The sequence below is a fragment of the Acomys russatus genome, chromosome 27 (genome assembly GCF_903995435.1).
Source record: "Acomys russatus chromosome 27, mAcoRus1.1, whole genome shotgun sequence".
NCBI classification, from domain to species: Eukaryota; Metazoa; Chordata; class Mammalia; order Rodentia; family Muridae; genus Acomys; species Acomys russatus.
The window spans coordinates 56,823,859-56,847,929 of record NC_067163.1 but is presented as its reverse complement, the minus strand read 5'-3'; the positions used below and the strand labels follow the sequence as shown (position 1 = coordinate 56,847,929).

The window sequence follows — 24,071 nt, the reverse complement described above, 5'->3', positions numbered from 1 at the left end:
CGATGGTGTCTGCGATCTCGGCCAGCATGAGGAAGTGTCTGAGTTGCGCTGTCAGCTTGGCGTGGGAATGTAGCTTTCGGACCAACAGGTTGTGTCCCTGGGCTCCTCCAGTGCCCCCAAGGCTGCAGGGAGCTGAGACTGGATCACCACAGTGGGGCCCAGATCTTTTGAAAAAAAATTTTTTTTTCTTTTATTTTGAGGTAAGGTCTTGTGTAGCCCAGCCTGGCTTCACGCTCAGGTTGTTGCCGAGGGCGACCTTAAATTCCTTCTGCCTCCCCCATCCCGAAAATGGTGAAGCTCACCTTCCACTCTTGTCTGCTCATGGCTGGTGTGAAAACCTTCAGGAAAGGGAGGCCGGGGGGGGGGGGGGGGGGGGGGCGGTGGAAAAGCAGATTCAAGGTGCTTTTGTGTGAGAAGTTTGGGCTGGAAGCCAGGCCAGCTGCTGTGTGCACAGGCCTGCTTGTGCCCTCGCCCCGAGGGTGACCTCGCTTGTGTGCAGGGAAAGCGCCTCCTCCCTGCCCCTTCCCTCCCTCTGTCTAGACGGCGCTGACCTCCCTACCCCTCGGAGTGTCTGAGCCCAGAAGTCCCTCTGGGAACCGAAGAGACAAAGCCTTATTCAGCACACACTCAGCCTTGAGAGAAAGAGCAAGGGCCCTGTCGGGGGTCCCTGTGGGAGTGCTCATAGCAGGCCAAATGCAGACCCAGGTCGCCCCCTGCAGCCCGCCATCTCTCTGCATCCACAGGCATGGGGGAGAAAAAAGGGGGGGATCTATGTTAGGTGAAACGTGCCCCCTTCCCCAAGCATAGTGTCTGGGCTAGAGGACAGGGCACGCAACGGTAGGAGGAGGAACCCAGCTCAGTGTCTGGGTTTGAAAAGGCAAATCCTAAGTGTCGCTAATGGCAGTGCCTGTCCCCCGGTTCAGGAACACTGGTCACAAGCTCCGTGCCGGGATCTCCAGGGTGTACAGATGGTGTCTGGCACATCATCCGGGCACTGGAGGCAGGAGAATGAGGAGTTCAAGGCCAGCCTCCCCGCACATAGCAATTCAGAGACCGGACTACAGGAGACTTTGCCTTTTAAAAAGACCATCAAGAAGAGAGTAAGAGCCGGGCGGTGGTGGTGCGCGCCTTTAATCCCAGCACCCGGGAGGCAGAGGCAGGTGGATGGCTGTGAGTTCAAGGCCAGCCTGGACTACAAAGTGAGTTCAGGACAGCCAAAGCTACACAGACAAAGCCTGTTTTGAAAAACAAAAAACAAAACAAAACAAAACAGAAAAAGAGAGTAAGAAAGAAGCCTGGGCAGGTTGGCTCAGCGGATACTAAGTTGCCACCAAACCTAAAAGTTGGGTTTGATCCCCAAGATCCAGAAGGTGGAAGGAGAGACTGACCCACAAAAGCTGTCTTCTGCCCTCCCAACTTGTCACGGCACGTGTGCACATCACAGACCTACAAAATAAAATGTGTGTGTGTTGGGGGGGGGGGTTGTTTGCTTTTAAAGAGTAAGAAAGGAGACGGAACCCGAGCTGGGTGCTGTCTACTGTAACTCCAGCACTTGAGGTGGAGGCAGGCAGATGGGCTTGAATTTGAGGCCAGCCTGGAATATAATCCCCCACCCCACCCCACCCCCGACCTCCGGCTGCTCCTGCAGAGGACTTGTGTTCCATCCCCAGCACCCACACCGGGTGGCTCACATGTGCCATGTCTCCTGCTTGAGGGGACCAAGCACCTCCTCCTGGTTTCCCCAGACACAGCGGCAGTCTCACAGAAACAGAATTAAAAGTAAAATAAATCTTGAAAAATGAGACAGGTAGATACCCTGCATAGCTTCGTAAACACTTTCGCCTCCCCTGCTGTGGGAGGCAGGGGCATTCCTGCCTGTGCGAAGGAGCCAGGCATCAGGGCCATCCTGGCGTGGGACAAGGTTCGCAGTTGCCCGGTTCCCTGTCACACTGCGGCTGGCTCGGGCTTTCACACTCACAGAGAGCTGGATGTGGGGGTCGCTTTTTCCTTTTAATTTTTTTGGTTGGTTCACTCTGTAGCCCTTGAAGCCTCTTTGGCCCCCCTGCCACTCCCTGCCTTTTTTTTTTTTTTTTTTTAATAGGTTTCACTAATGCTGGGTGGCACCAGGCTCTTCGCCCCCAAGGCCTGGGGTGACCCTGCTCACAGCTGCCACAGCCACACCTTAGGAAGTACTTCCTGTTTGGCCCACCTAGGGTTAGGGTTATGGCTGGTTTAAGGGACCCTCTTAGTACCTCAGGTGTTTTATTCTCTTGATGGGGGGCTGTCGGTCCTCTGAGGCTCCTGTAGCCCAGCGTGCCTTCTCTTTGACCCCAGAGCTCCTGCCGAGCACCCCCACCGGGTGTCTGGAAGCCCCGGGAAGAGAAGGTCGGCCAGGCTGCTTTCTGGGAGACCCTTTTAGCCCAGAAACCAATAAAGTTATTGAAACCCGTCATTGTGTGTCCGATGTCACCGACTGGGGACTCACTCCAGGCTCAAGCAGCTGCAGTCCTGCTATTGTGGCCCACGAGGCTGGCCTCCAACTGCCGGAGCGGAGCTGTCGTCTTGGCTCAGCCTTGGAGGGTCTGGGATCAAAGGAGCAAATCAACGCGTGTAACTTTTAGGAGTAGACTGGAACGGACTCCTCCCTGCCCCACACCCCCGCCTCACACAGGCTCCCCTGGGGCCCAGCCTTATTCTAAGGGTCTGGAGAACCTCGGAGTGGTAGCCCCGCCTCAGCCTCCTGTCTCCTATAGTCCCACCGGGGACCCACAGGGCCCCAATTTCCTTGGTCAGATAACAACCTTGGCGTGACAAGAATGAAGAAATGGGATGGTGTCTTGCCAAGTGAGAGCTTGTGACCCTGACCTGGGAACACGGATTCCTGTCACATGCTGGAACCTTTTATAGTCACAGGAAATCATAAGCTAACACTCCGTGGTGGGGACACGGGATGTGGCGGTTCGGCGGTGGGTTTGCCGGGGACCTGGTGACATTTCCAGCTGTGGGGACACTGGCCAAAAACTTCACGGGCCAGGGTAACACCCAGGCAGAGACGCAGATGTCTAAAGGACACCTGTGCCCTTCCCTCCCCTATCAGAATATGAAACAGGGACCCCAAGATGTTAGGATTTCCCCAGGAGTCTCATGCTGCAAGGAGGCGGCTGAAAGCAGCCAAAGAGGGAGCTTTACTTACCTCTGGCAAAGACTCCACACAGTTCCGCATCCCGTCAGGCGAGGTGATGGACGGAGGACCGCTGCCTGTGGTCGCGCCCACTCTTTTTGTTTTGTTTTTTGTTTTTCTTTTTTTCCTTGTTATTTAATTTTTTAAAATTAATTTATTCTTGTTACATCTCAATGGTTATTTTTGTTTTTTGTTTTTCGAGACAGGGTTTCTCCGTGTTAGCCCTGGCTGTCTTGGACTCTCTTTGTAGACCAGGCTGGTCTCGAACTCACAGTGATCTACCTGCTTCTGCCTTTCGAGTGCTAGGATTAAAGGTGTGCGCCACCACGCCCGGCTTTCCTGTCCACTCTTGATCTGTGCTTAACCATAAACTTAGGAGAAGGGCTTGGGGTGCTCTGGGCCTCTTTGTTCTTTTTTCCATATGGAATAAATCTTGGGAGCATGGCTGGCCTTGCTCTCCTGCCCCGTTCCCTCTGCCTGCTTAAAAACCGTTACATTGAGCTGAGAGTGGTGGCACACGCTTTTAATCCCAGCACCTGGGAGGCAGAGGCAGGTGGATCTCTGTGAGTTCGAGGCCAGGCTGGTCTACAAAGTGAGTCCAGGACAGCCAGGGCTAACACGGAGAAACCTGGTCTTGAAAAACCACAAAACAAAACAGAGCTGGCCCCCAAGGTCTATTTCCTTATTTGGGCCACTTCCTCCTCCTGAGGCCGACTATGACTGCCAAGAACCAGCTATCAAAGTATTGAAGTCCAGTAATCAAAAGTCCCCTTTGGCTCCCTAATTAAAGTGCCCAGTTAAAATTAAACACCTGGTCCTAACACGGGCTTTCTCATTTTACCTGTATAAACCGGCATTTGTCCTGTGTCACCTCCTTCTCTATCCTGAGTCCTTTGTCCTATGGGACAAATCCTCCTCCCCTTGTCCCTGGTCTCCTGCCTTTGTCTCTTATTCCCTGCCCGTTGGGACAGACAAACCTCCTTTGTCCGGAAAACTAGATTTTGGGGTCCTGAACCAATTCCTGTCAGTCATTCCACACGTGGGTGCTGGGAACTGATCCTGGGTCCCCCGCAGGAGCAGCAGTGAGCCATTGATCTGTCTCTCCATCTTCTGATTATTTTTCTTGGTGTTTGTTTTGAGACCAGGGCCACATAACCCAGACTAGCCTACAAATCACTACATAACTAAGGGTGGCTTCGAACTCCTGATTCCTCAGCCTTCATGGTATGCTCTCTCTCTCTCTCTTTTGTTTCTTTGTTTGTTTTGTTTTGTTTTTTGAGACAGGGTCTCTTCTGTGTAGCCTTGACTGTCCTGGACTCACTTTGTAGACCAGGCTGGCCTCGAACTCACAGCGATCTCCCTGCCTCTGCCTCCCAACTGCTGGGATTAAAGGCGTGTATCACCACTGCCCGGCCTCATGGTGTCCTCTTTACCATGAGGACACCGAGGGCGGAGAGAACCCTGGTAGTCAAGGTGAAGATGTGACGTGACCCAGGTAAGGGTCTACCCAGCTGTGGGCCTCAGTTTCCCCTGGTGACTGCTGAACATACAACTGCCTGTGAGGTTTATGTCTGAGTTCACCCAGGGCCCAGCATCCAGCAGGCACTTCATAAATGCACAGGGTGGGTACAAGAGTACAGGGGCGGGCATGGGAACCAGGGTCCGGGCAGGTGTTGGGCCCTGCTTTGCTGAGGGTTCCCGCGGGAGGCACGTGTGGACCTGCGGAGGCTCAGCTGACACTTTCCAGAGGAGTCCTGGCTGAGTCACTCCCAGCTGCCACCCCACCTCGGGGTTGGGGGGCGAGGAGTTGGATGGGGCAAGCCTGAGCTCCCTTCCTGTTGGAGAACTCAGTCCCACTGCCAAGAACAAGGCCACCGAGCCGCAGTCTTCGCAGAGTTTGTTACAGCAAAGAGAGTAAACTAAGTACAGAGATGAGGTAAACAGTGTATTTCCTGAGACTAAGAAAAGAGTGACCAGATGCTCAGTCACTTAAAACTTCTGAAAATGGGGGATAGACTGGTGGCTCCGTGGTTGAGAGCACAGGCTGCTTTCCAGAGGACCCAGGTTCAATTCCCAGCACCCACGTGGCAGCTCACAACTGTCTGTAAATCCAAGATTGGACACAGACATACATGCAAGCAAAACACCAATGCAGATAAAATAAAAACAGATAAATTATAAAAGAATGGCAGGCCGGGCATGGTGGCACACACCTTTAATCCCAGCACTCGGGAGGCAGAGGCAGGCGGATCGCTGTGAGTTTGAGGCCAGCCTGGTCTACAAAGTGAGTCCAGGACAGCCAAGGAAACACAGAGAAACCCTGTCTCGAAAAACCAAAAAAAAAAAAAAAAAAAAAATGAAAGAATGGCTGATCTCTGTGAGTTCAAGTCCAGCCAGGGCTACCACAATGAGACCCGCTAACTTGCTAACTCAAACAAAACTTTTGAAAATGGGGCTGGGGGCGTGCCTCAGGGGTGGAGCCCCTGTCTCTAATCCCCCAGTGAGGGGCTGGAGGCGTGGCTCAGGGGTGGAGCCCCTGCCTAGGATCCCCAGTGAGGGGGGATGGGGGTGTGGCTTAGGGGTGGAGCCCCTGCCTAGGATCCCCCCAATGAGCGGCTGGGGGCGTGGCTCAGGGGTGGAGCCCCTGCCTAGAGTACCCCAGTGAGGGGCTGGGGGTGTGGCTTAGGGGTGGAGCCCCTGCCTAGAGTACCCCAGTGAGGGGCTGGGGGCGTGGCTCAGGGGTGGAGCCCCTGCCTAGAGTACCCCAGTGAGGGGCTGGGGGCGTGGCTCAGGGGTGGAGCCCCTGCCTAGGATCCCCAGTGAGGGGCTGGGGGCGTGGCTCAGGGGTGGAGCCCCTGCCTAGAGTACCCCAGTGAGGGGCTGGGGGCGTGGCTCAGGGGTGGAGCCCTTGCCTAGGATTCCCCAATGAGGGGCTGGGGGCGTGGCTCAGGGGTGGAGCCCCTGCCTAGAGTACCCCAGTGAGGGGCTGGGGGCGTGCCAACTCAGCAGGAGTCTGGGTCCTTGCACTCATCTATCTAGCTCCAGTCCTGATGCTATTTGTGTTCCTGTTGCTGAGTAATCGGAGGTTTTTAAAATATATTCCACACAGGACGTGTGACTTGTAAGTATTTTCTATTGAGGAATCTCCGGGGTTTTCTACAGTTTGCGGATGGAGACTGAGCCCAGTCATTTCCAGTTCTGTTGTATCTGTTTATTTTCTTGTCCAGTTGCTTAGGCATCAAGCTCCGTGTGAGGGTGACAAAGAGTCACAGTGCTTCTTCCTCCAGAGGAAACAATCCTTCACGCCGCTCTGGCTTTCATTTACGGCCGCTCAGATATTTTTTCTTCTTCTGTGAGACAGGGTCTCATGTAGCCCAAGCTGGCCACAACTCACTCTGTTGCTGAGAATGACCTTGAACTCCTGACCTTCATGTATCCACCTTTCAATTGCTGGGATGACAGGTGTGGCCACCGAGACTGGTTTCTGCAGCGCTGGGGATGGATGCCAGGGCTTAATGCAGGCAAGCACTCTACCCACTGAGCCACAAGTACTGCAGCAACAGAGCAATAAGTAAGCATGTTAGTAACTCAGCTACAAGCACTGTATCAACTGAGCTACAAGCACTCTACCAACTGAGTCACAAGGACTCTAACAACTGAGTTACAAGCACTCTGCTTTGTGAGGTGCTGGTGAGTCAGTACCCACTATCACCAGGTGACGTAAGTGTGCTTTACACTATGAATGGGACTTTCTTCTTTTCCCAACTGAATGTACTTTTTTAAAACAGGAAACAATTTTGGATTTTACGACCTGCCTCTCTGCATCAGTTAAGGTGATCACATGCTTTCTCGCTTCGTGTTATTCGTGGCTCGTTATCGGAATTCGCTTTTCAACAATGACTCACTCTTGAATTCCTGGGGTGACCGATACTGGGGCACAGGCTAATCCAGCTGCTGAATGCAGTGTGCTGGCGGCTGGGTTAGGGGGGTCGCTGCGTGTGCTGGCGGCTGGGTTAGGGGGGTCGCTGCGGTGTGCTGGCGGCTGGGTTGGGGGGGTCGCTGCGGTGTGCTGGCGGCTGGGTTAGGGGGGTCGCTGCGGTGTGCTGGCGGCTGGGTTAGGGGGGTCGCTGCGGTGTGCTGGTGGCTGGGTTGAGGGGGTCCTGTAGTGTGCTGGCGGCTGGGTTAGGGGGGTCGCTGCGGTGTGCTGGCGGCTGGGTTGGGGGGGTCCTGTAGTGTGCTGGCGGCTGGGTTAGGGGTGTCGCTGCGGTGTGCTGGTGGCTGGGTTGGGGGGGTCCTGTAGTGTGCTGGCGGCTGGGTTAGGGGGGTCGCTGCGGTGTGCTGGCGGCTGGGTTGGGGGGGTCCTGTAGTGTGCTGGCGGCTGGGTTAGGGGGGTCGCTGCGGTGTGCTGGTGGCTGGGTTAGGGGGGTCGCTGCAGTGTGCTGGTGGCTGGGTTAGGGGGGTCGCTGCGGTGTGCTGGTGGCTGGGTTAGGGGGTTTGCATTCATATGGATGGGGGCGCTGGTCCATAGATCCATGCCACCCCGTGCCTTTTCTGGCATGAGAATAAGTACAATCATGGCAGCCCACACCTGTGACCCCACGGGAGGCTCAGGCAGGAGGATGATTAGTTCTAAATCCGACTGGGCTACTTTCTGAAATCCTATCTCATAGAAAATGAAATAAAGAAGAATATGTCAGTGCTGACTCTGGAGAGAGGGTGGAAAAACACGGACATTAGTTCTTCCAAAAAAGTTTTGTAGAGTTCAACAGCAAACAAATTTCTGTTTGGGATTTTTATTTATTTGTTTGTTTGTTTTTTCAAGACAAGGTTTCTCTGTGTAGCCTTGTCTGTCCTAGACTCCCTTTGTAGACCAGGCTGGCCTCGAACTCACAGAGATCCGCCTGCCTCTGCCTCCCAAGTGCTGGGATTAAAGGTGTGTGCTACCGTGCCTGGTCCTGAGAGATTCCTGATTAGTGATTCTAGCTCTTTCTTTATTATCTCAAGACTTTAAAAGAGACCCATTCTGTTTGTAATTCTGTGTGTATATGAGTCCCTCCAGAGGCTGTGGGTGGGTCCACTGGAGCTGGAGTTACAGGCAGCTACCTGACCAGATGGTGGGGACTGAATTTGGGTGTCTAGGGAGCTGTGAGCTCACGTAAGTGCTGCGCCATCTTTCCGGCTACTGTAAATACACTTTTTGAAATTCAACATTTTTGTTTTGTGAGACAGGTTCTCATGTAGCACAGGCTGCCCTTGAAGTTAATGTGAGCACTCTCCTGAGCTGTGAGCACTCTCCTGAGCAGTGAGCACTCTCCTGAGATGTGAGCACTCTATTGAGCTGTGAGCACTCTATTGAGCTGTGAGCACTCTCCTGAGCTGTGAGCACTCTCTCTTCCAACTACGCAGATTCTTGATTATCTGCCCCAGCTCTGCATTTGCCATAAATACAGATTTTTCTTTTTTTCTTCTTAAAACATTTATTTATTTAGTGGTTTTTTGAGACAGGGTCTCTTTGTGTAGCCTTGGCTGTCCTGGACTCACTGCGTAGACCAGGCTGACCGCAAACTCAGAGATCCCCCTGCCTCTGGCTCCCAAGTGGTGTGCGCAACCACACATGGCAATATATTTCTTTTTCAGGTATGAGTGCTCTATCTGCACGTACACCAGCAGGCCAGAAGAGGACATCAGAGCACATTATAGATGGTTGTGAGCCACCACGTGGTTGCTGGAAATTGAACTCAGGTCCTCTGGAAGAGCAGTCGGGGCTTTAACCAATGAGCCATCTCTCTGGCCCCGGTTCTTGGTTTTTTGAGACATGGTTTCTCTGTGTAGCCTTGACTGTCCTGAACTCACTTTGTAGACCAGGCTGGCCTTGAACTCATAGAGATCCTCCTGCCTCTGCCTCTGCAAATGCTGAGGGCTGAAGGCTTGTGGCAACACAGCTGGACTGAGTTTTTTCATCCATGGCTGACTAAGTCCTTCCCACACTACCTTGTGATTTCTTTAGATGCACTGTTCGAGTGCCGCATGTAATATGCAGGTTTTGTGGAATGCAGCTATTCTCACCGCCCCGCCCCCCCTTTTGAGACAGGGTCTCTTGTAGCCCAGGCTGGTGTCAAACTCCTTACATAGCTCAGGATAACCTTGAAATCTGCATCTCCTGGGAGTGCTGGGTGCCGGGTATGCAGTGTCCGGTGTGTGGTGAGGGGTGTGCAGTGCCAGGTGTTCCATGCCGGGTTTCAGGTGCTGGGTGTGGTACAGGGTGTGCAGTGTCAGATTTTCCATGCCAAGTGTGCGGTGCGGGGTGTGCGGTGCTGGGCGTGCGCTGCCACGCCCTCTGCTAGTTTCATTCAGTTGAAACCAGAGAGTATGTTTCCCAGGTTTTGCTATTTTTAAATTCACTAGGACTTGCTTTATGGCCATGATTGCCTCTACAGAATGTTCTGGAGGGAAGTGTAGACACTCCTTTTTGCCAGATAGAACGCTCTGGGCGTGTCAGCTCTCTCACCTTGCTGACTGTGGGGTATCTGTGACCACAGCACAGTAACGATCTGGGGGAGTAGGGGGGTAACCTCATTCTCTACGACTCAGTAGCCCACGGTGTCGGCCCAAACTTTGAGAGTCCGATCCAGAGTGCTTCATTTTAGGCATGTTTAAGAACAATTTGGTGCCAGGCATGGTGACCCACTCCTTTAATCCTGGCACTCAGGAGGCAGAGGCAGGGGAATCTCTGTGAGTTCGAGGCCAGCCTGGTCTACAAAGTGAGTCCAGGACAGCCAGGGCTACCCAGAGAAACCCTGTCTCAACCAACCCTGCCCCCCAAAAACCCCACCAAATTTGGCGAAAATTTTCCTGGTGGTAATTAATTCACTTCCGTGTGCACAATAAGGCACACCATGAACTAAGTAACGACCAGGCCTGACTACATCGGAACTCTTCATAAAGTATATGTGACACTTTCACAAAGATGGGTTGTACAGACTGACTGAGAAAAACGAACTCATAAGTGTTGATTCTGTTTCTTAGCAATTAAACTTTATTATACAACCCAACTAGCTTATACAAGAAGGAAAAAGGTTAAAGGGACAAAAGAGTGAACCTTCCGGTAGCCGTTCCACAGGACGGGTCCTTAGGTGTCTCTCTGGCCCGCCAAGACTGCTCCCACCTGTGACAAGGCTTATTCTTTCCCACACATAAGGGTCTCCGAGGAGCGAAGGTCACCAGGCTGTTAGTCACATCTGCTCCCAGCTTCTGGGCAGGAAAACAGGTTCTACGTCTCTCCCTTGGAGGGAGCAACCCTGTGTGTTCAACACTCCAGGTTCCTGAGGGCCTGAATCCAGGGTGTCAGGCCCAGCGACCTCCAGCCCCAGCCCGGCTCTGCACGGTGAGACTGGGCCAGCGAGACCAACTCCAGGCATGTGCCCTGTGGACGCGCATCCCCATACCATAAACACATAACGGTTAAAAAAAAAAAAAGGGTGTGGGGGGGGGAGTAATGGCAGTGACATACTGCTGAGCATGGTGGTATCTGTCATCCCAACTCCCAGGAGACTGAGGCAGGAGGATGGCGAACTTGAACCACGCTTGGACTGTATATCAAGATTCTTGTCTGGGAAAAACAACAGCTAAACCAGGCATGGAGTTACAGGGGGTGGCGGGGGCGGGGGGGTCCTCTGTGACATTAGGGCCAGCCTAGTCTACATGATGAGACAACCCCCCCGCCCTCCCCCCATGTCTCAGTGTAAAAGGGAGAGATCGACTGCTGCAGGCTGAGCCTTCATTTTCTCCCTGCAGTCCGAGTGCACCGACTACAGATCGCCTATATGTCTGTTGTTATTTACTTATCTTTATTATTTGGATTTGTTTGTGTGTCTGTGTAGATTTCTGCACAGGAGACACGAGCGCAGGTGCCCTCAGATGCCTGCGGTGTCAGATCGGTGGGAGCTGGGGTTACAGCATGTGTGGGAGCCCCTTGTCCTGGGGCTGGGGATCGAACTCGTGTCCTCTGAAGGAGCAGCACATGCTCTCAGCCCTTAGCACGTCTGCTGAGGATGAGCCTCTTGAGTCTGCTCCCCAGGGATGGCCGACAGGCGTGCACCAACCACCCACCCACTTTACGCAGGCAGAGGATTGGACCCAAGGGCCTGTGCAAGCTAAGCAAATATGCTGCCAGCTGAGCTGCAACTTACAAACCTTACATCTATTTGGGGGTAAACATGCCATGAGGGACAATTCAAGGTCAGAGGACACTTGCAGGGGCTGAGCCCAGGCATGGATGCACATCTCCCTGAACCCTCTGGCCTTCTCAGATGTATTCTCAAGGCTGTGATGTCCACTAATATCCACGTCCACAGATCCACTAATGTCATGACCACAGACCCACTAGTGTCTTGATTCACAGACTCACTAATGTCTACGTACACAGACACACCAGTGTCCACGTTCACAGACTCGCCAGTGTCCATGTTCACAGACTCACTAGTGTCTACGTTCACAGACTCACCAGTGTCCACGTTCACAGACTCACCAGTGTCCACGTTCACAGACTCACCAGTGTCCACGTTCACAGACTCACTAGTGTCCACGTTCACAGACAGGTTTCGAGGCCGCAGAGGCCAGTTTGGTCACGAACATCTCTGCTCCGCTGCCAGGATGAGTTAATATTTCCACAGAGTGTCCTTGAACGCCAAAACTATAAAAAGCCCGGCGTCCAGGTGCCTCTCTTGCCAGCTGTGCCCAGCCTTGACCTCTCAGCCATGCCCCTGCCTCAGTATCCCGAGCACCAACACACTCCCAGGCAAGAAGGACTTTTGTGTCTTTTTCTCTGCCTTTTAGATGTTTTAAAGATTTACTTTGTGAGGATGAATGTTTTGCTGCCTGTCTGTGCACCAAGGACATGTGCAACGGCCGCAGAGGCGCGAAGGGTATCCGAGGATGCTGGGAACCTGTGTCCTGTGTCCTGATCCGGTCCATCCGTCACGGGGCCACGCCCACGGGAGGGGTGGAGACATGCTGTTCTGCTTGAGCCGCTGCTCTCCCAAAGACCCGGCTTCAAGTCCCAGAGACCACACGTGTTACCCAGCTCTGAGGAACCCGGCGCCTACGCCTTGCCTGGGCAGCAGCACGCATGCGGCGCACAGATGTGCACGCACGACTCCCATATGCACACAAATAATGTGAATTTCCCAACAACCCAGGATGGGACCACCAGGGACCCTCACCACCACCTTCTGACTTCTCTTTCTTGAGACATCGTTCTGAGTCGGGCAGGCTGGCCTCCAACTCCCTTAATGTGCAAGGGTCACCATGGACTCCTCATCCCCCTGCGTCACCTTCCTGGTGCTGGGGATAAAACCTATGGCCTTGCGCATGTTACGCAAGTACCACGCAATTCCTAGGCAACTGAGCTCTAAACACTGTATACCCCAAATGAGGGGGTGCAGCACAGAAGTTGCAGCCCAACGGCTGCTCCATTAATAGAGGGAAGGTTTAGCTGTGGGTAATGGGAGAATATATCCAGAGACATCTGGAAGGGTCCAGAGAGAAATAGCAATCGATGGTACACGGCCAGGGCTGTCTGCCAAAGCTGGGGTGGACAAATCATGGAGTATAGGAGGGTAGCTCAGGGCAGGGGCTCCTTTTGGGGACAGAAGACCCGTTTCACAAGTCCCAGAGGAGTGCTGGCTTTTGTCTACTGGCCAGAAGTCATGTACGCCACCTAGGCGTATGGAGGGCCTGAGACCTAACATCTACCAAGACCTAAGCACTCAACCAACCTAGCTACAAGCACCATCCCAATGGAGCTCCAGGCGCTGGGTCAAGCGAGCCCCAGCCTTCTCTTCTGTCTCTATTTTGAGCCAAGATGTCATAAGGTGCCTAAAAACTAGCCTTGATGCGGCTCCATGACCTTGACCGAGCCTCAGTCCTCTGGCCTCCATTCCCAGGAGCTGTTTTCCTGTTGCTGTTCATTTTTACACGCCTGGGCGCTTTCACAGCAGCGGCAGGAGAGGGTTCCTCGTCACCTCATGACACAGCATTTTCCCTCTTAATGCATCCAACACAGCAAGGACAGGCTCCCACTCATGGAGGCCTGGCTGGCAGAGGCCGAGCGGTACACGCACACGCACGTGCACACACAACGCCAGCTGATGTGTCGCTCTGGGGGGGCCTGCCCAGTGCAGGCAAGTAAGCCAGGAGGACCAGGGTACCAGCCTTGGAGGAGCCTGGCAGTGGAGTCGGGGGCAGAGATGATGTGAGCGTCTATGCTTTTTTCCGAGAAGGGGGGCAGGGCGAGAATAGAACATTCTAGAACCCAAGAAGGAAGAGGTCTGTATGACATAAAATAGTACATTTGTCTCACGTGCTTGAGAACAATAAAACAATTTCAGTAAGTTCAGTCATGCATCAAAGTGGCACAGCTCAGGATGCCAAGGCTTATATAGGAAGACAGGGCACCGGAAGTGGGGTTTAAGAGATGAATAGGAGTTCAACTTGAAGGTTGCCCAAACCTATCTGAGTTCTGACTGCTTGAAACATTGGAGGGGGTGGGGGGGAAAGCCAGGCGGTGGTGGTGCACACCTTTATTCTCAGCACTTGGGAGGCAGAGGCAGGTGGATCGCTGTGAGTTCAAGGCCAGCCTGGTGTACAGAATGAGTCCAGGACAGCCAAGGCTACACAGAGAAACCCTGTCTAGAAAAACAAAACACAACAAAACAAGAACAAAAAGAAACATTGCTGGGGCTGGAGAGATGGCTCAGTGGTTAAGAGCACTGTCTATTCTCCAAAGGACCTGGGTTCAATTCCCAGCACCCACATGGCAGCTCTCAACTGCCTGTAACTCTAAGATCTGACACCCTCACACCAACGAACATAAATTAAAGTTAGATAAAATATTTTTTAAAAAGAAAAAGAAAAGAAACATTGCTGAGAATTTAATAATGATGCATCTTGGTTGGTGAACCTGGGGCTTGCAGTGCCATCGACTCCGCTCCAAGCAGAGATAGCTGGCCCAGGACCATCTCACTCCCGGGTCATCACGGCAGAAGGACAGCAGGTCACCCTGTCCTCTGGAGACTCCCATGACATTTTGAATTGATCTACTGGGATCACGAGGGCGCCAGGGTTTGTGCAGGCTTGTGCTTCTCAGTGTTGCTAGCCCGGGGGGGGGGGGGGGGGGGGGGGGGGGGTGGGGGGGGGGTTGGGCGCTCACCTCTGCCCCAGTGTGGTCTCGGGACCCAGGAGCACTGCTCCTGGAGAGGAAGTCAGGGTGCTGGCCCGCTGAGGTCATGGCTGGCTGGCTGCCCACAACGGGCCACCCCACTCCTTTGCACGGTCCCGGGACCGGCTATGAGGTCATCAGCCAAAGATTTTGGGGAAAGGAAGCCAAGTTGGCACGATGCCACATTCCAGGATTTCGTGAACCAGAAATCTCTGTTTAGGGGTGACGATGCTTACCGGAGAGTGGGGGAGCCTTGGGTCTCTGGGGCCCTCTGGAGAGCATTCCATGAATAAAGTAAATGGCTGACTGGTCCTGGTCTTAAAGAGACAGACGCCCGTTCATGGGCCGAGCAACCACTCAGTAGGGAGGGTGGACTACTATAAAGCAAGATAAAGAGCTTGGTGGCTCACGCCTGATATCTCGACACTCGGGAGACTGAGGCAGGAGGATTGTGGGCTTGAGGTTACAGAGTGAGAGGGCCACGGGGCAGGAGGAACTTTCCCGAGGCCTCTGACATAACGTGTTCCTTGGGGGGACTTACTGCCCCCAAAAGACACCCTGACAGGGACCTGAGCCTTTGGGCCTGGATCTCTATTGACAAACAGCTGAGTCCAGATTGCATCAAATCGCACAGGTGCATTTATTGAGCGCCTTCTGTGTACTCAGGCCACACTGCGGTCTCCAGAGCACCTGTGGAGCAGCCTGTGGTGACCCCACGGACGGCAGCGGGTGTGTGCTGTGGGGAGAGCCTGGGGGAACCCAGATCTAAACCTTGCTGACGCCTTGTCTTCTGCAGGGGGCAACCTGGGCTGCAGCCTCGGCCTGCGGGCTTAGGTGAGGAACAGAAGACCTGTCCCCGGCATCCGCCTCAGCCTCCAAGAGCCACAGCCCCGTGCGTGGCTCCACGCGTGGATCTGAGCGTTTCCGCTGCGGCCGCCAGGGGGCGCCGGGCCGCACCGCTAGGGTCCATGCAAGGAGCGGCCGGGGAGAGCAAGGCAGCGCGCAGCTCCCACGCAGACCTCCTTTATAACCTCCCGTGAGCCCCGCGGACCCTCCTGCCACTCCCACGGGCACATCCCCCATCTACGCAGCCATCCGTATCCCAGCGTTAGTTTCCCCACCTGTGACTCGCGATCCTCTGCCCCTCTTTTCTTTAGATCCTCGGGGTCCCACAGAATCTCGCGGGACAGTGCCTAACCCCACCTCGTGTCCTCACTCCCACGCTGAAAATGTAGACCAAAGCATCCTTTCACAGAAGGGGAAACTGAGGCTCCACAGTGTGGCCCAGGACGGCTCCTGCAGACATCCGCAGCTCACCCAGGGTACAGAACCTGACCCTGACGCCTAAAATTGGGGAAAACGAGTCAGAGATGAACCCCACCCCCACCGCTGGGTGCCCACCAGGCCACCCACTCCGTGCCCAGCGCAGTGACCTCAGAACGCCATTGCGAGCCTGAGGGCAGGGGCCAGGGTCTGCATGGGCGGAGCTTGGGGGTCGGATGGGGAGAGGTCCGGGTCACCCCCTCTCATGACCCTCACCCCCTTTTCCCCCAACCCCCCCACCTCCTCGCTTGCACCTCCCGTCCTGCACCAGGCCAGTGGGGCCGAGGGGATGGCGGCGGGCTGGGACGTGGAGTCCCCTGGTCCGTCGTGGCCCGGAGTGACCCCACGCGTGGATCAGAGGCCACGCAGCAGCACGTGCACGCGGGACACGGAGCCCTCGCTGCTCGCTCCTGTCTCACGCCGAGGCCCTGACCACTGTCGCCGCCAGCTCCAGCCTGACACCACCGTGCTCACAGTCCACACCCAGGGGCCCGCGTCTCCTGTTTGGCCCACAGCAAACTGGGGAGACTGAGGCGGGCGCAGGGCAGCCAGCTCTGGGCCGACGGCAGGGGCCTGCGTGTGCGAGCACCCGGTCATCCTGGACAGGCAAAGCTAGTGAGGGCTTCAGGGCAGGGGCTGTGGCTGCGGGTTTTGAAGGGTTCGTAGGAGCCGCGCAGAGGGCACTGAGTAGGCGCAGGATGCCCGCTCTTCCGTCAAGGCTGTAAAGTCTATTCCGGGGACACTGAGGCATAAGGTGACTTGCCCAGACTTGCTCTTTCTTTTTGTTTAATCTCTACCTTTGATGGGGGTGGGGGGAGGAGGGCGAGCGCCTTGGTCCCAAGGGGGAAGGAAGAAGACACTTGAACTTCACTCTGGACTCCATCACATGTCCTGAGGGGACGGTCAGCCCTCACTCGGGTCACCAGACCGGGCGGGTTCCCTCCTGACCCGAGAGGTACCGCCCCCCCACCCCTTTTCGGAGCCTGGGATTCCCGGGCCGGATTAGCCTGGTCACCCGAGTTGGCAGCGCACACGGGGGCGGGGCGGGCAGAGTCCAGTGGGTATAAAGGCGGCGGCGGAGGGCTCAGCACAAAGCCACCCTCGGGACACCAGCGACATGGCTCAGCCCGCGCCCCGAGCCCAGCCTCCAGGCGGTTCGCAGCTGAGGTTCCTGCTGTTCCTGCTGCTGCTGCTGCTGCTGCTGTCGTGGCCGCCCGCAGGGGACGCGCTGGCGGTGCCCGAGGCGCGACGCTCCCACCCGGAGACGCAACTCGACTCCCGGGAGCTACGAGGTCGCTTCCAGGACCTGCTGAGCCGGCTGCAGGCCAACCGGAGCCGGACAGACTCGAACTCAGAACCCACTCCACACGTGGCTGTCCGGATACTCACTCCAGAAGGTGAGTGGTATCTGGGGGCCCATTCCCCTCCCCACTAACCAACACATTCAAGTCCACGAGGCTCGGCCCAGCCCCCGAGCCTCAGTTTCCCCAGCTGTGATGGGCAGGAAGACCCACCTGGGCGGCCAGCAGTCCCTCGTGCAGAGTAGGTTGGGACCTCAGACCCGAGCTGGACAAAAGGCGTCCAGAGAGGTCAGGGTGACTCCTGAAGGTGCACAGCGCTTGGTGGGGGGCGGTGGACGGGACAGGAGGGGCACCTGGGGGAGGATGGAGGGTCCTGGATGGAGGAGGCGTGGACGAGGGCCAGAGGGAAAGAACTTGCAAGAACTGGTCCAGGATTCTGACGCAATCTCTGGTCAAGACTCTGCTACAGTAGCAAGTGACAGTCGCAAGGATGGGCGGGCCTGGGGGCGGGGCCAGGCCGGCTGAGCCACACCCCTCACTAACCCACCCCAGGCGCTGCATGACTCCGAGCGACCTGCCGCGGTCTCCGACAAGGTGTGCGCCCCTCGACCACTCCTGAAGTTGAGGCAGGAGAATTGCCATGAGTTCGGGGCCAGCTGGGGCTACGCAGCGAGAACCTGCTGGCAATTTAATTAACTTTCTCTCGGGATTTCTTTTTTGACATAGGAACTTTGTAGCCCAGGCTGATTTCAAACTCAGGGCAATCCTCCTGCCTCCGTTTCCCACGTTCAGGGAGGGCAGTTAATCCAGGAGCGGTGGCGCACGCCTCAGATCCCAGCGCTCGGGAGGCAGAGGCAGGCAGATCTCTAAGTTCGAGGCCAGCCTGGTAGACAGAGCGAGTACCAGGGCAGTCAGGGCAGCTTTTGTTTGACACCTGTGCAAAGGCCCGGTGGCCGGCGGGAGTGGCACATCCGCACGCGGGCACACGGCCCCGGGCACACCCACTCCGGGCACACCCACTCCAGGCACACTGGCGCCGGGACCCCAAGTGACCCACCGGCTCTTTGCTTCCTTCCACAGTGCGACTGGGGTCCCACGGTCACCTGCTGCTCCGCGTGAACCGGTCGTCGCTGACCCACGGCCTCCCCGAAACCTATCGCGTGCACCGAGCCCTGCTCCAGCTGACGCCGTCGTCCCGGCCCCGGGATGTCACCGGGCCCCTGCGGCGCGCGCTCAACCTCCAGGAGCCCCGCGGCCCCGCGCTGCGCCTGCGCCTGGCGCCCTCCCCCGACGCGGCCGTGCTGCCCTCTGGCGGTGCGCGGCTGGAACTGCACCTGCGCGCGGCCGCCGGCAGGGGGCGACGCAGCGCGCACGCGCGCCCGAGAGACTCGTGCCCGCTGGGTCCCGGGCGCTGCTGTCACCTGCAGACCGTGCAGGCGACGCTCGAGGACCTGGGCTGGAGCGACTGGGTGCTGTCCCCGCGCCAGTTGCAACTGAGCATGTGCGTGGGCGAGTGCCCCCACCTCTACCGCTCCGCCAGCACGCACGCGCAGATCAAAGCGCGCCTGCACGGCCTGCAGCCCGACCGGGTGCCGGCCCCGTGCTGCGTCCCCTCTGGCTACACCCCGGTGGTGCTCATGCACAGGACCGACAGCGGCGGCGTGTCGCTGCAGACCTACGACGACCTGGTGGCCCGGGGCTGCCACTGCGCATGAGCGCCGGGTCGCGCCCCTCACCTGCACTCCCCCCCCCCTCCAGGACGCTATTTATATTTGTATTTATTCATATTATTAATTTATTGGGGTCGGGAAGGGTGGATGGATTGTGTATTTATTTAAATACTCTGCTAATAATAAACGTGAGCCTGGTTTCTATGGGGCGTCTCGTTGACCTCAGCAGCATACCTGCCTTCCTAAGCCTCAGTGACCCCCAAGGGATCAGCTGAAGGACCGAGTGGACGAGGGAATGCTCAGAGGGTGAAGGGGCTTGCTGCCAAGCCTGATGATGTGAGTTCAATTCCCGGGAACTCAGATGGTTGCATGGTGGGAGGATCCTTGATAGCCCCGCCCACCCTGATACAGTGTAATTTTTAAAAAAGATTTACTTATTATTATGTATACAATGCTCTGCCCGCTTGTACACCTGCAGGCCAGAAGAGGGCACCAGATCACACTATAGATGTTTGTGAGCCACCATGTGGTTGCTGGGAATTGAACTCAGGAACTTTAGGAAGAGCAGGCAGTGCTCTTAACCACTGAGCCATCTCTCCAGCCCCCATACAGTGTAATTTAAGAAGCACACAAAACCTTTTAAAGAGTTATGACGTGTCCAGGCTGTGCCGCTGTAACTATCTCTGAAGTTTTTCTCCAGGACAGTGCCTGGCTCCACCTCAGTCACTCTCCCATGGCCCTCCCATTGGTGGTGTCACCTTTTCAAATATAAGACGCCCAAGGTCATCAAGTTCATGATTTCATAAAAATTTTGCTGGCCCTGACAAGGAAGAGGTCAACACCCTTCCTGGCTCCAGCAATTGCTTCCACGATAATGCTGCCTCTGGTCTTTCATATGAAAACAGTAAGAAAGAAACAATAATTTGTGGGGAAGTTTCACCCATACATTACCATCCAGGAGAAACATTCCTCCTCTGTGTGTATGTGTGTGTGTGTGAGAGAGAGAAAGAGAGAGAGAGAGAGAGAGAGAGGGAAGGAGAGAGAGAGAGAACTGCGGAGTCCACAGAGACATGCAGAAGTGTCTCCTCTCCTGACCTTTATCAGTGAACTGACTGGGGTGACTTAGATGGTTTAGAATAGAAGTCACGTGAGGAGGGATGTGTGAGGTGAACCTGCTGGGGTTAGAAGTGAGGACACACAAAGGTCCTGAGGTGGCGAGGGGCGGGGCCGAGGGTAAGGCCTTGAAAATGAGGCTCCAGGAGGCAAGTTTAGGCTCCTGCCACCTGGGGAAGAGGAACAGAGGACACACCCCACCAGGCTATCCCGGGGCGGGGGAGGGGATCTTCTTGATTGACAGCTGATGTGGGGGGGACCAACCACCTGTGGTGGAGCGTAGGGCGCAGCCAGCATGCAGTATGTATGCCTCAGGCCTGCTTTGCTTTCCCCTGAGAATGAGCTGTACCCTGAAAACGAAGGACTTTCTTCCTGGTCCTCCTCCAAAACCAGGCCTAACATGCAGAATTAGGGGGTGCCTCCGCAGGTGGGGGTTCAGCAGGACCCGGAGCAGCTTGAGGCATCATAACTTCGTGAATACACTGAGCTAGCCCACCTGTGTCAGGGGATGCTGATAGGCTCCTCAGAGGTGGCAAGCTGCCCTCCGCGTTGACAGAATTTATAGAAGGGGACGGGGGCGGGGCTTGAGTGAAAGGGGCGGGGCGTGACTTGAGTGACTTAGCTGCCCACTAACCCAACAGTGCTCGCTGTGGAGAGTCCATGCACCCAGGAGCTGCTCCGTCTTCACACTGACATCTCAGTGGGAGTCCTGAAGAAGTAGGCTCTCACGTCAGTCAGTGAGGCACGGACAGGCTAGCAAGGCAGAGGAAGCAGGCAAAGAGCAAAAGCTTCCTCCTTCCGCATCCACATACAGATTTCCAGCAGAAGGTGTGGTCCAAATGAAAGGCAGGTCTTCCTGCTTAAAGATCTGGTCAAAGCCGGGCATGGTGGCGCACGCTTTTAATTCCAGCACTCGGGAGGCAGAGGCAGGTGTATCGCTGTGAGTTCGAGGCCAGCCTAGTCTACAAAGTGAGTCCAGGACAGCCAGGGCTACACGGAGAAACCCTGTCTCAGAAAACCAAAAGATTTGGGTCGAAGGTGGTCTCTAAGGCCGGCAGTGGTGGCGAACGACCTTAACCCCACCCCTCCCGAGGCGATGCAGTAAAGCTGAGAACTAGGAACAGCTCTGAAGGGACCTAAGTGTTCTCCGGTCCTGTTTTATTTATTGGTTTGTATCTCTGACTGGTGAGCAGTGAGCCCAGGTAGGGAGGACAGAAGGGAAGAAAGAGGGACAAGAAGAGGCAGGGAAAACCACCCAGGCTGCATTCCCAGACCCAGGATGCAGACCTGGAGGCCAGGGGCAGGGAGGGGAGGGGAGGGGAGGGGGCAGGAGGGGAATCCCTGGGGGCCCGCAGGACAGCAGGGAGGCCCGGTGGGGAATCTCAGGGGCTGGTGGGTGCAGGCAAACAGCTCGGCAATCCACATGGAGATCGGACTCTGGAAACCACCATCAGGCCTGTGCTCAGAGCCAGCAGCACCACCATGTGTCCCCGAGCACCAGCTGCATGCACACTGAGGAGGGGTTCAGTTCCGGACTGTCCTGCTCTCGGGATCTTTGTGGCCCCTCTGATGTTTAGTGTGAGAGGTGCGTGGGGGCTGCAGGGGCAGTCTTGGGGTTCAGTGTCTGTCCCCACAGGTCGGACTCAGTGACCCAGGTCCATACAGTCCTCGTCGTCCCGTGGGGCCCTCCCCAGGGACTCCAGGTTGCAGTAGACAGGCTGAGAGTCCAGGTCGGCACCTGTGTAATTCATGTAGCAGTCGCTGTCCCCGGCAGGGCTCCTGTGGAGAGGAATGGATGTCAGGGCAGGTGACTGAGGCCCAGAGGCAGCAGTCGCCCCCACCCCTGCACCTCTCTCTCTCCCTCCCTCCTTTCTTCCTGAGACATGGCCTCACTGTGTAGCCCAGGCTGCCCCTGGCTGTCACAGACATACTCCTGCCTCTGCCTCCCTAGTGCTGGGATGAAAAGTGTGTGCCACCACGCCGGGCTTGTTTTGTTTTGAGACAGGATCTCATGTAGCCCAGGCTAGCCCTGAACTCAGATTTTCCCGTCCACCCCCTCCACTCACCTCTCCACCCCTCCTTGCCTCCTCCCTCCATTTGGATGGTGCAAGGGAGGGGGATGTCTGTGTGAGCGCCCCAGCCCTGACACAGCCCCACACAGCCCCACCCCGTCTTTTTTTTTTTTTTAACAGTTTTTCATTATTATCATTCTGTGAGGGCAGAAGACGGTGTGACAGGCTCTGTGAGAATAACTGAACCCTGGTCCTCTGAAAGCGCAGCAGGGCCCAGGATGGAGGCCATCTCTCAGTCCCATGACAGAGAGGCTGAACTTAAGTCACCCGCCTTCCCCATCTCCTCCCCTACCCCCCCCTCCAGGTCCCTTCCTCTTTTCAGCATTTGCATCTCATTTGCATCTCCCTCCTTCCCAGCAGCTGAGTTACCCAAATCTCCTGCCTCAGCTTCCAGGCCCCCCTCTTCCTGGCCCGCTGCCCCAGTGTCTGACCCACAAACTCCCCAAGTCTGTCTGTCTGTCTGTCTCTCTCTCCCCCTCTGGCCTCTGTTTCTTGAGCAGACTCATGTGGCCAGCTGGCCTCAAACTCCAGATGCCTCTACCCCACTGGTCTGGGAAGACTGGAGCCTTTATCCAGTCTTTTTATTTTTCTTTCTTTCTTTCTTTCTTTTTTAATATTTCGAGACAGTGTTTCTAATGTGTAGCACTGGCTGTCCTGGACTCTCTCTGTAGACCAGGCTGGCCTCGAACTGAGAGATTCACCTGCCTCTGCCTCCCGAGAGCAGGCTTGTGCCACCACGCAGGGCATCCCATGTGTCTCGGGGAAAAGCTGGTTATGTTCCCACAGCATGGAGATGCACACAGCCCCAGAGTCAGGGTTCACCAAGTCCCACTTCACCTGCCTCCTCCGGAGCTACAAACTGAGTTTGCAGCTCACAAAGTTAGGACCTGGCCCCTGAGGCCGTTCCCAACCCCTGGAGGTTAGGCTAGGCCTGCAGTCCTCACCAAAACAGAGACCCGAAGCTGCTGGGCCAAAGAAAGGCACACAGCACGCACAAGACCCAGGCGAAATTCTCCACCTGACTGCACAGTGGTGCCCTGACTCTCTCTGACACCTGTGGGCTGCAGTGACAGGGGCGGGGCCTCCAAGGCCCTCTGAAGCCGAGTAATTGCCCACTGTGGACAAAGATCTGTGGTCACTCACCCGGGTGCAGACCATGAGCAGTCCTCAGCCGGCTGGCCAATGAAGACATTCTCATAGACCAGTGTGGAGCTGTCCGGCAGTGTGTCCGGGACCTTAGCGCTAGGTTGCCGGCTGCTGTACCGTGGCAGGAAGCCCGTCACTGATCCAGGGGCATCCTGTGAATTCTGGGTTTTGCCGAGGCCCACCTCACTGGTTCTCCAACGTCGATGAAGCCTCCAGACCAGCAGAGATACACCGACAGCCAGAACCAATAAGACAGTCCCTGCTACAAGGGCACCGATGGCCTCCAGAGCCAAGCCCGGGGGACAGCTGGCCTGAAGGAAGGTGGAAAGGTTCTGTGGAGCGCCAGTGGCCGGGTGTAGACACAGCAGCAGCTGTTGCTCTGAGCAGTTGTCCTGGCGAATGGCGTGCCAGGAGGCCAGCCCACAGCTACAGTCAGCCTGGACCTCCAGGTCGCAGCGCAGGGCCAGCAACGGGTCCACGCTGGCCAGCGGGTTGTGGGTGACAATCAGAGTTTTCAGGTTTTCCAGGTTGGCAAAGAAGATGCCTGGGAGGGCCTGCAGACCGTTGCTAGACAGGTCCAGGACTTGTGCGTAGGTGGCCCTCAGGGGCTGGCTCCTTGGCAGGGACAGCCCAAGGCCACTGAAATTGAGGCAAGTGTCATTGAATGTCTGGGTCCAGTCCACATCGCTTGAGGACACCATGCAGGCTAGGTCTTGACTCGCTGACTCATGGAGCAGGGTCAACAGCAGCGGGAGACACCACCACAGCATCCTTGCTCCAGTGCCGGCCCCAATTCTAGCAACCTGTGGGAATACTTCGGTTGAATACCGTGGATTTTAAAAATATGTCCATGCTGGGCATAGTGACACACACCTTTAATCTCAGCACTCGGGAGGCAGAGGCAGGGGGATCGCTGTGAGTTTGAGGCCAGCCTGGTCTACAAAGTGAGCCCCAATACAACTCAACCAGCTGAGGCTCTTCTGACATGGACACCCACAGCCCCTGACCGGCTCCCTCTCCCTATAAGTCCCTGTGAGTCCCTGGTCC

General features: G+C 56.0%; 2 protein-coding genes across 2 annotated transcripts; one reads left to right on the top strand and one right to left on the bottom strand.

The window, feature by feature from the left end:
• Positions 1-16,801: 16,801 nt before the first annotated feature.
• Gdf15 (growth differentiation factor 15) lies at positions 16,802-19,100 on the top strand. The gene is made up of 2 exons (XM_051169918.1): positions 16,802-17,119; positions 18,104-19,100. The coding sequence occupies exons 1-2, from the start codon at positions 16,840-16,842 to the stop codon at positions 18,736-18,738; spliced, it is 915 nt and encodes a 304-aa protein (XP_051025875.1). The 5' UTR covers positions 16,802-16,839; the 3' UTR covers positions 18,739-19,100.
• A 2,349-nt stretch (positions 19,101-21,449) lies between these two features.
• On the bottom strand, positions 21,450-23,807 carry Lrrc25 (leucine rich repeat containing 25). Its single transcript, XM_051169704.1, has 2 exons — positions 23,022-23,807; positions 21,450-21,585 (listed from the first exon to the last, which is right to left on the bottom strand). Exons 1-2 carry the CDS (start codon positions 23,792-23,794, stop codon positions 21,450-21,452), a joined length of 909 nt encoding a protein of 302 aa, XP_051025661.1. The 5' UTR covers positions 23,795-23,807.
• Between the last annotated feature and the right edge of the window lie 264 nt (positions 23,808-24,071).